Consider the following 13,222-nt stretch of genomic DNA (forward strand, 5'->3'; position numbering starts at 1 on the left):
AGTAGTGATGCTTTTATTTTAAAAATTATCATGTATACTAAACTTAATGGCTGTTCCCATAGATTTTAGTTTACAAACACATGTGTATGTCATTAGCCCACAAGTAACCACTCCAATATAGGATCCTAAAGTACTGAACAACTATGCACATGAGGACAAACTTCCCCTATGACGCAGGCGAACATTCAGGGAAACCAACCCCTGTAGTGCTTAATAGTAATTTGTTAATTGCACAAGATCTATAATCACTGAAGAATCAAAACACTGTGCATACCTGAAAGATAAGCTGTTTTTTCCCCTCTGCTTAAAAGGTGTGAGCAGAACCATTCTCTAAGGAGGCTTCTTAGACAAAAAGAAAAAGCTAGCTGAGCAGAAGCACACATTCCTCTTTGATTATTGACACTGAACACAATGTAGCCAAATGTCTGAGGCATTTATAGTAATCCATTCCAAATTATAATGGGCTTTTCCTGAAAACACTAGCCAAAATAAACCCTTCCTTCATTAAGTTGCTTTGGTCTGGTGTGTGTGTGTGTGTGTGTGTGTGTGTGTGTGTGTGTGTTTGTGTGTGTGTGTGTGTGTTATATGTGATAATGAGACAACTAAAATATACTGTCTATGAATGAAACAATAAGGAACTGAATACATTCTCTTCCATACCACATATTAGACAATGTAAAACTGTTTGATATCTTAGCATCTCCATAAATAAAATATCAAATGAACAAAACTTGTTGGTTTTATATTTTTATAAATCTGAGGGGAAATATTAGATAGAGAGAGTTAAGTGTAGCATGGAATTTTCATCCCCTGAGCACCTAACAGGTTGAAAATAACTAATTCTGTCTATAATATGATAGTATATCAATTACTATAGAAGAAGTGCATTGAAGTATATCTCTGAGTGATTCTAAAGGAACAAAACAGAACACAAAACAAAAATGGATATTAGTAAAGTCCTAGTGGCAGCATACTAACAGAGATCATTTCAAAAATCATTCTGCTGTTAATGACATGGTTGAATAAAGGAGATAAAGAATAAATGCAACCAACATTATAGAAGAATGATGTTTATATCATATTTTGCAAGATATTAATTACACCTAAGTGATGAAGGGATAGGCAAAACATGTCAAGCATGCAAGGCCTCAATACTATGCAAAAAAAAAAAATATCGGCAAATAAGAATGCTGAGAGTAGTAGAAGCAGTCTTCCCTAATTATAAATTTTGAGACTGAAAACATCCATACACATATTATAGAGACTATGCATTGTATGTTGAAAGGAAAATATGCAACAAAAATTAATGAAAAAAGAGACCATGAAGTTTCAAAATAATAAGGTAGCAATGAGAGGGAGGTTTTGGGGGGTGGAAAGAGAGGGGCATCATGGTAAAATTATAATTATAAACTTAAAAATTAAACAGAATACTTCAAAAATATGAAGCAAAAATACATGGCCTTTTACTGGAGAAAATGATATAATTTTACTGGGGGATGTTTAAGTGGCAGCTGTACGTTCATTTGAAAAATGATTAATACTTAGATAAATGATAATTAAAGGACAAAAGTTAAGGCTAAGTAAATATCAAAGAATTTGAAGAAATTAAAGTGTTAAACCAGTAAAATATTATAGTATACAAAGGTGTTTCACATATGTGAAAACTTAATGATATTATTTGTATGAAGATATGTTACACAAGGTAGTTGTGAGGAATTTATGAAACAAGCCACTATTTCTTGTATGACAGGGACAAAGTGTCACAAAACATAATAGACTGGAACCTAAAACATAATGTCTTAATTTCCCTCTACACTGGATATGTTATTACTAGCATATTCCAGCAAAAAAGTAGAGACTGTAAATAAACGATGTGGCAATTAGCCATGGCACTTGTGCTTGCAAGTCATATGTCAACTTGACAAGCTATAGTCAACTTAAAGGAATGATCCTCAGTTAGAAAATGCCTCATTAAGATCACGCTGTTGCATCAGAGTTCAGGGAACCCTGCATAAGTGGTGGCATAGTGAGAGAGCCAGAGAGAATTGGGAGACAAAGAAGAAATAAGGCCTTCTACTTCAACATGGGCACGGCTCATATGGACTTAGAGACTGAGCAGCATGGATAGGGCCCTCAGAGGTCTGCACCAATCCCTCAGCACTTACACCTCCCAGATTAGTGTTTTTATGGTATTCCTGAGTGTGTAAATGGATGTGTCTCTGATTCTTGTACCTTTTCTTGGTCTCCTTTCTGTTGGTTTGTCCTGTCCAACTTCAATGTAATAGTTTTTATTTTATCTGATTTCATTTTGTAATATAAAAAAGAATGACTAAATGAAGGAGAGGAGAAGGGAAATCATTGGAGTTATACTATATATACATCGACCACTACAGGGCAGGTCTCATGCCCAGGAGTAGTTGGTCAGCATACAAATGACTCCACACTTTTACCCTCACTATTATTTGCTTGTTGTTTGGTGAGGTTTTTATTGTTGTTTGTTTGTTTCTTTTTTGTTTTTTAGGTGGTGTTTTATTTTGTTTTCTTTGTTTGGAGGCTTTTACTGTTATATCAGGTTTTTGTTTTTGAGAAATAAATTAAAGTTGGCTTGATATGGAAATAGGATCTGGTAGGTCTTGGGGCAGGGAAAGAACATTACCAAATATATTTAAATTTAGAAATTATTTAAAAACTCAGGCAGTGGGAATGCCTGTAAACCATTTAATTAGGAATTAATATGGGAGGGTCAGCCCATTATGAATGGAATTACCTGAGACTGTGGTCCTAGATTCTATATGAAATCAGGCTGAGCATGCCATGAGGAGCCAATAAGCAGCACCCCTCCAAAGGCCTCCTCATTAGCTCCTCCAGGTTTCCTCCTGGTCTTCACTGATGATGAACAGTGATGTGTGACTCAAAGCTAAACAAACCCTTTCCTTCCTGACTTTCTTTTTATCAAGGTATTTCATCAGATCAACAGAAACTCTAAGACAATATTCAAGGGAAAAAAATGAACATCATATTTGCTTTTCCTTTGAAACAAGTTATTGTCAAATCTACTCAGCTATATGCACTAAAGAAAACAAAATGGAGACCCAAATATTTACTCTTATTTTTCTCATGAACAAAATAATTATACATCCTTAGATGAATCTATCATTATAGAGTAAAATAACTAATGGTCCTATTAATAGTAGAATTCGGATGTACTAAAGGTTACTTACTAATGAAGAGATAGAAAAAAATTCAATGTTCCTTTCATTGCACTTAGAAATAACAGATACTTACTCCTTGTTAACTAGCTATGTATATATTGCAGAGCATAAAAATGGTAAGTATGAGTTGAAGATGATGTTTTAAAATATAATTAAAATAGACTGTGATTTCCGAAGAGAGACATTGTATTGTGATGATATTTTGTTGGTGCTCTAACAAATAAAACTTGCCTGTAGATCAGAGCTAGCCTCTAGTTACTCACAGAGGTCAAGCAATGGCAGCATACACCCAGCACTCAGGAGGCAGAAGCAATCAGGTCTCTGAGTTCAAGACCACCCAGGGCTACACAAGATTGATCCAGTATAAAAGAGAAACAGAACCAAGTAGTGGTGGTTCACATCTTTAATCCCAGTACTTAGGAGTCTCAAGACATTAATCCCAGCTCTATGGAGGTAGAGAAACCATTAATGGATACATCTTATTCCATTCCAACAGTAAAATCAAGTCATTAACTCACCTATATACCACAGTACGGTGAAAGATAGGTAAACAATGGTGTTTAAAAAGGCCAATGAGCAAAGTATCACATGACCTAATTTTCTAATCCAAGAATGATTGTGTAATGTTATCTAACGTACTTGCCATATTTTAAAGTTAAATTACATAAATTGAACGTGTTAACATTATTTAGCTTGGATATAAAACAGAAAAAGCCAATTCATCATAACATCATTAAATGTATTCAGAATTGAGTATTTGCTGACTAAATTTAGACAATACCTAACCACGGCTATTTGTAACTGAGTGAAAACACATTTTCTCAGAAATAGAAGTAGATTTCTTAAAGTTATGGCTTTAATTTTGATCAATACTAATAAAATGTATAAAGCCAAACTCATCAGACTTGTAATAAACTAAGGAAAAAAGCAAATAAAAAGAAATATCCTACATTCAAAACAGCTGGACAAAGCAACCTTGCAGACTACAGCCAGGATTTCTGCATCTTCTTAGAATCCCCCCATGACAGAGCCCCTTTACCAGCAGGAAGTGGTTTGGAAAGAACAACGCCCAAATTCTCAAATATTGTCTATAAAAGTTTGTTTTCATTTAAATGGACTTGGTTATGTAAAATAAATAAAAAAAGAAAGAAATGTGGTCAAATACAAAGTATTATAGTTTATTAAATACCATCATCTATATATTTCAATTCATTTTACGTACTTTAAAAATGAATTGGAAGCTAGTGGGAAAAATGCAATTGTCTTCTGTAACTTTATTTTTTTCTAGGAAGAAATTTGTGACTGTGTTATCTGCTCCCCTCATTTCTCAAGTTAAAGGACAATTGTTTGTTCGGTTAGATGTATTCCCATTTATCTTAGGTTAATATAGAGCTAATAGTGTAATTTTGCTTTTTATTTCTTAGTAGTAGGGTCTTTGAAGTTTATGGGAAAATATGTAGTCCCTTTCAAAGCTGTAAGTACAACTGGAAGGAAACTTCTGGTGTATTCTGATCTTCCCTCTCAATCCAATAGCATCCAAAGAGCAATAGTATGAAACAATTGAATAGTTTGTGAAGTTTTTTTTGTAGCTAGAAGTGTGTAAGACAGGAAAAGCAATGCTCTATAAGGCAATGTTTTGTACAACTAAAAACAAAATATTTTCTAATTGATTTAAGAAGAGATTCATTACTTAGAGCTACTTTTTCTTTCTTTGCAAACAAGAACACAACCAATGACTTTAACCAATGAAACAGTGTTTATTCTTTAAACAAAAATCAAGATAGAACAAAATGAGCAGACACAAGTTTTGTTTGGATTAGTTTCATCTTCAGAATATACTGAAATTAGTACACAATGCTCAAAAACTGCTGTCAAAACAGACATGAGAATACAATTTTAAATTTTGCTCTGGTATAAAGATAGAAGCAAAAGATGAAAAACGAAAAGCAGCTCATGGATGAAAATAGTTGTGGACTGCAATAAAATCACAAAATACTTCTTTGTGATGAGAAATAAGCAAGAAATGTCAAGATTATTGTTGTCATTGCCAATGTTTCAATTTCCCTAAAAAATTATGAAAATAAACTTGGAGAACAGAAGTTGTGAATAAGGAAAAAAATGTCCTAAAATTCTACAATGCTTTAATAGCCTTATTTGATATAACTGTAGTCTTCTAAAGTCATCACCTCTTGTAAAGTGCACAAACAAATGCAGACTCACAGCTTGCATACAATACAGATGGTCGATAGCCACAAAAATAGATCAATGTTTACAAAGATGGATTGAAGAGACAAAAACGAGCTTGACTATTACACATGCATGAACTTCCTGACTATAAGAATAATTATACACTAGAACTGGTTAATTGAGGGAAGCTGAAGAATCTTTTTCCTTGCAGAATCAATAGATACCCATTTATCTTTGATGACTTAGGTGTAGCACTGCCTGAAATCAGGGGATGGACTGAATGACGTTTGTTTCTATCTAATCATTTTGTCAGTATTCAAGAATGAGTTATATAGATCATGTAATCTGTTTTGAGATGTAAAAATCACATTTGAGAAAACATAATCATATGGGAAGCTGTAGGTTTGGTGTCTTGTATGCACTGCAGTATTAGATATTCAAAAGTGTTTCTGAGACAATCGGAAATGCATTGAAGTTATAAGCAGGTGGCTTATATTCTTGTGCATGAATTTGCAGTTATGAAGGAGTAGTGTAGAGCTGCATTTTAGCTGTGTTATTGTTGGTACCTCCTTTAAACTTCAACTAACTAAACAAAGAATGGATGAAAGAACACAGCAAAAAAGAAGTACGCAATGAGACAACAGCAAATGAAACCACAAAGTTCCATTATCTACAGGAATGCACTTGTTTCTTAAACAAAGAGTGTCAGAGGGCAGAGCACCATAAATAAACTAAACATCTGCTAGCTTACATACTGTAGCCAAGATTTCTGAATCTTCTTCGAATCCCCCATGACAGCACCCCTTACCAGCAGGAAGTAGTTTGGAAATAACGATGCCCAAATTCCCAAATATTTTCTATAAATGGTTGTTTTCATTTAAATGGACTTGGTTATATATATATATATATATATATATATATATATATATATATATATTTTCCAGGATTCTGGTCTAGAGTTTAGCAAATTTTAATGGAGAACTACAAAATAAAGACTACTAGATGTAATTACAACTGGAAATACGAAAAGAAGATCTATGCAGGAGGGTGACTACAGGCAACACTAATGTATTGTTAAACATGACAAGGAAAGATTTTGGAAGTTTTAATTATAATCACATGAAAAACTGTTAAAGAGATATGTTTAGTCTGATTTAACTAGATAGATAGATAGATAGATAGATAGATAGATAGATAGATGGATAGATACGTGGCAAAAATTGCATGCCAATCTATTAATATGAACTATTTTATGTTTCTATGATTCAGATAAAAATAAATGCAAAAGGTATTTCTCTCCCTGATATGCCACTTCATCACTCCTCACAGCTCTATGGTATCTGCAGCATAATCTATCCTGGCATGATGTGTATATTCTGCTTTCACTATCGCCGTGCATTGACTGACCATATGTGGTCTACAAAAATGAATTCCTTGATCTTTTATTTTTCACCTTTCTTTCACTAGAAACCTCAAGAATTTCAATAGTTCTCATATTTAAAGAATCAGTGCTTTTCTGTACTGACATCAATTCTACCACTGAAACTTATTTTTACTGAAGTTATTGTCTGTAGTTTTTTTTTTTATTAATATGTCCTGAATTGTTCTACCTAGTTTATCTTGTTTTTTTTTTTTTTATCCCTAGGTAGTACAAATATCTAATAACCAAAAATTTTCAATGAACATATACTTGAAAAGTAAGTTATCTACAAAAATGATGCCTGAATAGTTCAGGGCATTATGTATTTTATACTTTGAAAAGTAATTTGTGTTTGCCTGTTTAATCTATTAACAGTAAACAACTTGATATATACTATAGCTGCATTAATTTTCCTAAACATAAAATTGAATGTTTCTCAAATTCAATAGTCTGATATTGAGCTATTCTACTATGAATCAAAAAGTCTAATGTACACAGGATCTAGGAATATGTCAAAATAGGTATGTGAGATAGGGAACTTTTAGGCCCATAACACATACATGACATTAAATTCCTAGCACTTAGGCAACTAAAAGTTCAAATAAAGCATATCTGAGAAATAGAGAGAAACATAGAAAATGGAGAAGGGAGAGCCAGGAGCCCAACGAGTTCATAAATCATCTCACATATGGTTGTTCATCACTACCCCCTGTTAATTCAGAAATACAAGGTACTATTTTTTATATTCCTCAAGTAAATGCCCACTATTCATTCATTTTTGTTCCAAAAAACTATCTTAACCACAGCATCCTTTGGAGCATCACTATCAGTTTCTAGCCTTCTTGGTTGGCTCATGAACTTCTTTTTTGGGGATCACTTCTCAAAATACAATCAAATATATATCATTATAAATGAAACCAACTGTATTGAAATAGTTGTCAACATATTTACTAATGCATGTTGTGAATAATACTACATGTGCTTATTGATTAAAGCATTAAAAAGGAAACTCTAATGAAGATCTAATGAGTACTTTAATTTTAAAATAATGAGCATAAACAATGCTTCTTGATATCTTCCACAACTGGAATGTGAAAAAAAAACACGTTTATTACTTCTATTATTGTAAGTTTTAAGTACTGTTATTACTATTTTGGTCTTCTGTCTACATTTTTAATTAAATGAAATGCAAAATATGAATTAGAACCATATTAGAAAATGAACTATTTTACACTTCCATGTTCAAAACCTGCTGAACACTTTCCAATTGCCCAGAAGTAACGTCTCTTTGAAAACTTTTCTGCACTATATTCTACCTTCTATGTAAATATTATTAATTTCATACATGCCTGGCAATAAAGCATAATTTCTCTATCAATATATTTTATAGCGTTTAAGAATTATTTACAAGCGTTAATGATCTTAAACAAAGCATACTTTAATTTTTCTCTAAAAGTGTAAAATTTTTTAAACTGCTAATTTCATTCTTTGTCAGTTCTGTATCTTTGTCTAACATGCACACATTATTGTTAATGACATACATTCTATTAATCTATACTCTTGTGTGTATGTGTGTTTTCTTTTTTTATTGTCTCAGATGATCAAGCTAAATTACAATAAACTAGAATGTCAATAAACAGAAAAAGTGATAGTACACATCATCTAAAGCTATTAAACATTACTCAAAAAGACTTATAATTATAAATATTAAATGTTACTGAACAATCTGAAAACACAGTATAAGCTGAAATGTTTATTATCATTGTAAAACAATTCAGTTTCCAATGCACAGTGAATTCAATGTGTAGCTTAAAATTTGATATCTGGAAATATATGTAGCATATGGAATATGGGGGAATTAGTATTTTGTTAATAACTTTAACATATAATCTTTATCATATTGACTAAATAAAATAATTTTTTGGTTTTCTTAAAAGTAGGCCATTCATCCTGCCGAATAAGTACAGTTGTGTAGAAAGAGTTTGTTGACCAATCCTTCTAGGAGATGTAACACCAGTGCTAATCAGATTTTTCAGAAATGAAGTGTCCTTTATTGTTTTGTTGTTGTTGTCGTTATTGATGTTGTTATTGTTGTTGCTATGAGAAGAAAACCATGTTCATGAGCAACAAACTGTGATTATACATGGATAGAGTTTACCACTGTCATAAAATAGAACGTAGAACAAAGTCAATCTGATGATAGATATTTAACACTGTGTATTATCAATGTGATACATGGTAATTAGACATAAATGGTAAACTCCACATAAATGGTAAATAGAGGGTTCTTTTGCATCATTGAAGCAAACATATCTAGTTTGGCTTGAGGTCACTAGCATCTAGTGATGCTAGTCTTTTCTGCATGAGGAAAACAATGTTTTGGGGGAGCAGGAAGAGTACAATCATTTTCCTGAGGAGCATCCAGAATAGCTTCAGACATATGTCACATCCAGGTAAAACTAACATTAACCTTAAAATTTCAGGCTGTCTTCTATTCATGTCTCACTTAATCATGCATCTTAAATACATGTTTGTTTATTTTGTTAAGTACAAATGAGAGAATCAATTTGGATTGTCTAAGATAGGCAATGAAACAAGTTTCTCCAGAGCACAATGTGAAAGCTGGCTTTTCTACAAACTTTTATCAATCAGAAGCCATGAAAATCCATAACACTGAGACTCTAGAAATGGGTTAGGAGTTGAGAGAATGAAAGCTTTTTAATCTTTCCTATGTAATAATATTATAAGAGTATAGGATCATAGTTTGGAGAGTCAATCAATGTTTAATACTTTTTAAATACATTATACATTTTCCTCTAAACACCTTGGCAAATGAAAAAAAAACTATTGCAAATATGAAGCATCAAACTGTTGAATTTCCAGTCAGTATAATTTTAAAATATTATTTTATAGTATGTATACTTTGATTTTCTTTAAATTATTTGAATCTGAACTAATTGGGTGGAATGTACTGCTTACAGTTCTGATATAGTAGCAGCCTATATAGATGTTTACTAAAAATCCCTAATTTGATCTGGTCTACATTAAATGCAGCTGTATTTAAAACTGCTACAATAGATCTTACTTTGCACTCTGGGGGTGTGACAGACAATCAAATCTAAGTCCAGCTGTCCAGCTTGGCAACTAGATGCTTTAGACGTTTCCTACTCACTGTTTGTAGGTTGACCTTGATCAGTCTCATCATTTCTTGAGCTTGAGACCTCTATACATGCTTCTCTTTAAATATTTTCCTTCTGTGTTTCATCTACTCTGTAGCTTACTTTTCAATAACATATTTGTTAAATTATTATTAACACATTCTCTGTCTCTTTCTCTCTGTCTCTCTCTGAGTGTGTGTGTGTGTGTGTGTGTGTGTGTGTGTGTGTGTATGTGTCTGAAAGGAATAAGTTCCACATTTCAACTTAAGAACAATGAACATGTTTGTTGCCTGTATGACTTTAAAAATAATAAAGCAAGCCTTGTTAATTATTTTCCTACATGAGGATTTTTGCAAAAATGTTATATTGATACATACATGTGTACTAAGATAACAAAAAGTCAGCATAAACCCATCAAGCCTTAATCTTATTGTAAATAATATACATGATGTAAAAATATACATGATATAAACTGTGATGCAGACATAAACCATCCACAGAAACATGACTTGCTTATGTCACTAATACAGCCTTTCTAATATTTACAGAGAGTATGGGGGAAATCAGTTGTTAAAGCTACATAGAATAAATGACTTGGTACCTGTTGCCTTTTACAGACTGGCCCTCACACATGTATACTATGCTATCCTTGACCTGGATATGTAGTAAAGAATGGCCCTGAACTTCTACTCTTCTTGTCTCCTCTTAAGTGCTGAGATTACAGGAGTGATTAACCTTGTATTTACACAATGCTGGGAATGGAGGTCAGAGCAGCATGTAAAGAAGGGAAACATCCTGCCAACTGAGCTACATTTGCATCCTCTTTAAACATTGTTCTGCAGCTTACATTTACTACTTCAAATGGTTATAATGAATAACATAAATTTCAGATTCTAATTTGGTAAAGGGAGTACACTATCACTAATACTTTCATCATGAGGTATTTTAAGATTCAGTGAGATCGTGAATACACATTGCTTGACATAATATCCAGCACTGGTTAAGTACCCAACTGAAAAATAGTCTGCCACATTTACCTGTGGATCCTGAGAAAAGATCCATAGAAATTAAAACTTTAGAACACTCAGTTTTTTCATCCATAATATGGCAATAAAAGAACTATTTAATGGGCCTATTATGATGATCAAATATATGCGATTTTGTGATGTACAAAGAACGACACAACTATAAATGCATGTTTATACTTAAAAGCACAGTATTTCAGGCATGGCGGAAAGAAAACTGGAATCTGGATCTTAAAGAATGAGTCATATCAGGAATAAGCAGATATAGATACAACTTCTCCAAATTAATAGTGTTTTCATAAAACCATTAAGAGATTCATCTAAAATGTCTATGAAAATTATTTTAAAATTAAATGTATGCATCATACCTGAATTAGGGCCTCATTTAGCAAGTTTTCATTAACCTCCAAAATTATGTTCTTTATTTCCTCATATGACATGCGATGAGATCCCAGGAAGATAGCTAAAATAAAATTAGATACTATTAGAGAGAATAGTATCAAAATGTAAAACTTCATATTTATATGTTATATGCATATATATATACATATATATGTGTGTGTACATATATGTGTATATATATATAATAACCACTGTATAGATGAAAATGTGAGATATTTGTCACTACTATACTAAATTTTGGAATTATAGGCACCATTCTATCCATATAGGCAAAATAAACTATAGGTCAAATATACATATGTCCAAATAAATTTTCCACTTAGATCTCTTAAAATACTATGCTCAGACATTTTATATTAAGTTGATACAATATGATCCGCCAAAATTTAAAATTATCCACTCCTCCGAGGGGATAAGGCCTCCATTGTCAACAAAGTCTGACAAATAAAGTTGAGGCAGGACAAAGCCCCTCCACACTATATCAAGTCTGAGCAAGGTATCCCACCAACATCAAGATTGAGAAAACCACAGAGTCAGTAGACCCAAGCTAGTGGGAGCTCAAGGACTTTAGACTGAAAGCTGGGAACCTGCATGGTACCAAGCTAGGCCCTCTGAATGTGGGTAACAGTTATGTGACTTGATCTGTTTGGGAGGGGGCTGAAAGTGGGAAAAGGACTTAACCCAGGTGGAGGAACTGACTTTTTGAAGTCAATCTAGATTTTGATGTCAAAATATTTAGATATATACAACACAATTTCTAAGGAATGACAATAAGGTAAACGCCACTCCCTTTCCAATCTTAGTCTAAATTTGTTCAGTAGGAAGTTGAAGACAGAATTAGTGAATTTTACATTTTGTTATTTTGAGTAGCACCATGAAATTGTATGCCATCTCATCCCATCTCCTATATTTTATCAAACAGTAATCTGACAAACACATGCTACTTGTCTCTTAATCATCTTGTGGCTGTTATGCCTAAGATATGATATGCGTCTCCAAAAACTAAAAGGCTAACTGCTTCCTCTCCAGTGGAAATTTCAGAAAAGTGATTTGTCCACAAGAGATTTGACTGGTCAATTGTGGACTTTAAGTCGAATATACTATTGATACTATTAATATACTGTTGAATATACTATTAGATAGGATTCAATTATATATATAATATATATATACACACACACATACATACTATTAGTCAGGATTACTTAGTGGAGACATGATCTGAGTTATATATACTGTTCCAAACTTTCCCTCCCTTAATCTCTGTATCTTGACCACTATAAAGTGAGTAGTTTTGATTCACCATGATGTTTTGTTGCTTTGCCTTGAAGGCAAAAGCAATAAAAAGGATGAGTCATATACTAAAACCCATAAAACTATGATAAATCTCCCTCTCTGACCTCCTGACAGCCATGCAGCAATATCTCCCCTCTCCCCAGTTCCACACTACTATCAATTAAACATCCATATCAAGTACAAATAAAACTGGGCACCTTTCCTAGTATGAAAGCTGGACAAAGTGATCCAGTAGGAGGTCCATATAGAACCTTGTCTCTAGAAGTGTATCTGGCTAAAGAAGTTATAAGATTGTTTACAGTGAATAAGCCATCACTACCACATCTATCCAAAATATTACATACACAGGTTCTGGGCTGTTTTGGGATCCAAAATTCTTAGTTCCTTCACTTTCTTCTTTGGGGGTCCACTCTTATTTTCTTCTGCAGCATCTATATTCCTTTGACCTGGAAGAAAAATGTTGATTCAGAAACAATAATGGTTAAATCCAAGTACACGAAATAACATTAGTAGGCATGTTAA

The 13,222-nt window shown here is 32.9% G+C and overlaps 1 protein-coding gene across 1 annotated transcript in view; it reads right to left on the reverse strand.

The window, feature by feature from the left end:
- Positions 1–13,222, reverse strand: part of Diaph2 (diaphanous related formin 2) — a gene marked incomplete at its 5' end in the record, with an annotated part of 564,399 nt that overhangs the window by 397,468 nt on the left and 153,709 nt on the right. Inside the window, 2 exons of the mRNA XM_051179135.1 lie at positions 11,371–11,465; positions 13,045–13,146. Of these exons, the coding sequence (XP_051035092.1) occupies positions 11,371–11,465; positions 13,045–13,146 (197 nt within the window). The remainder of the gene's footprint in view (positions 1–11,370; positions 11,466–13,044; positions 13,147–13,222) is intronic.

This window comes from Phodopus roborovskii, unplaced genomic scaffold (genome assembly GCF_943737965.1).
Source record: "Phodopus roborovskii unplaced genomic scaffold, PHOROB, whole genome shotgun sequence".
In the NCBI taxonomy this organism is placed as follows: Eukaryota; Metazoa; Chordata; class Mammalia; order Rodentia; family Cricetidae; genus Phodopus; species Phodopus roborovskii.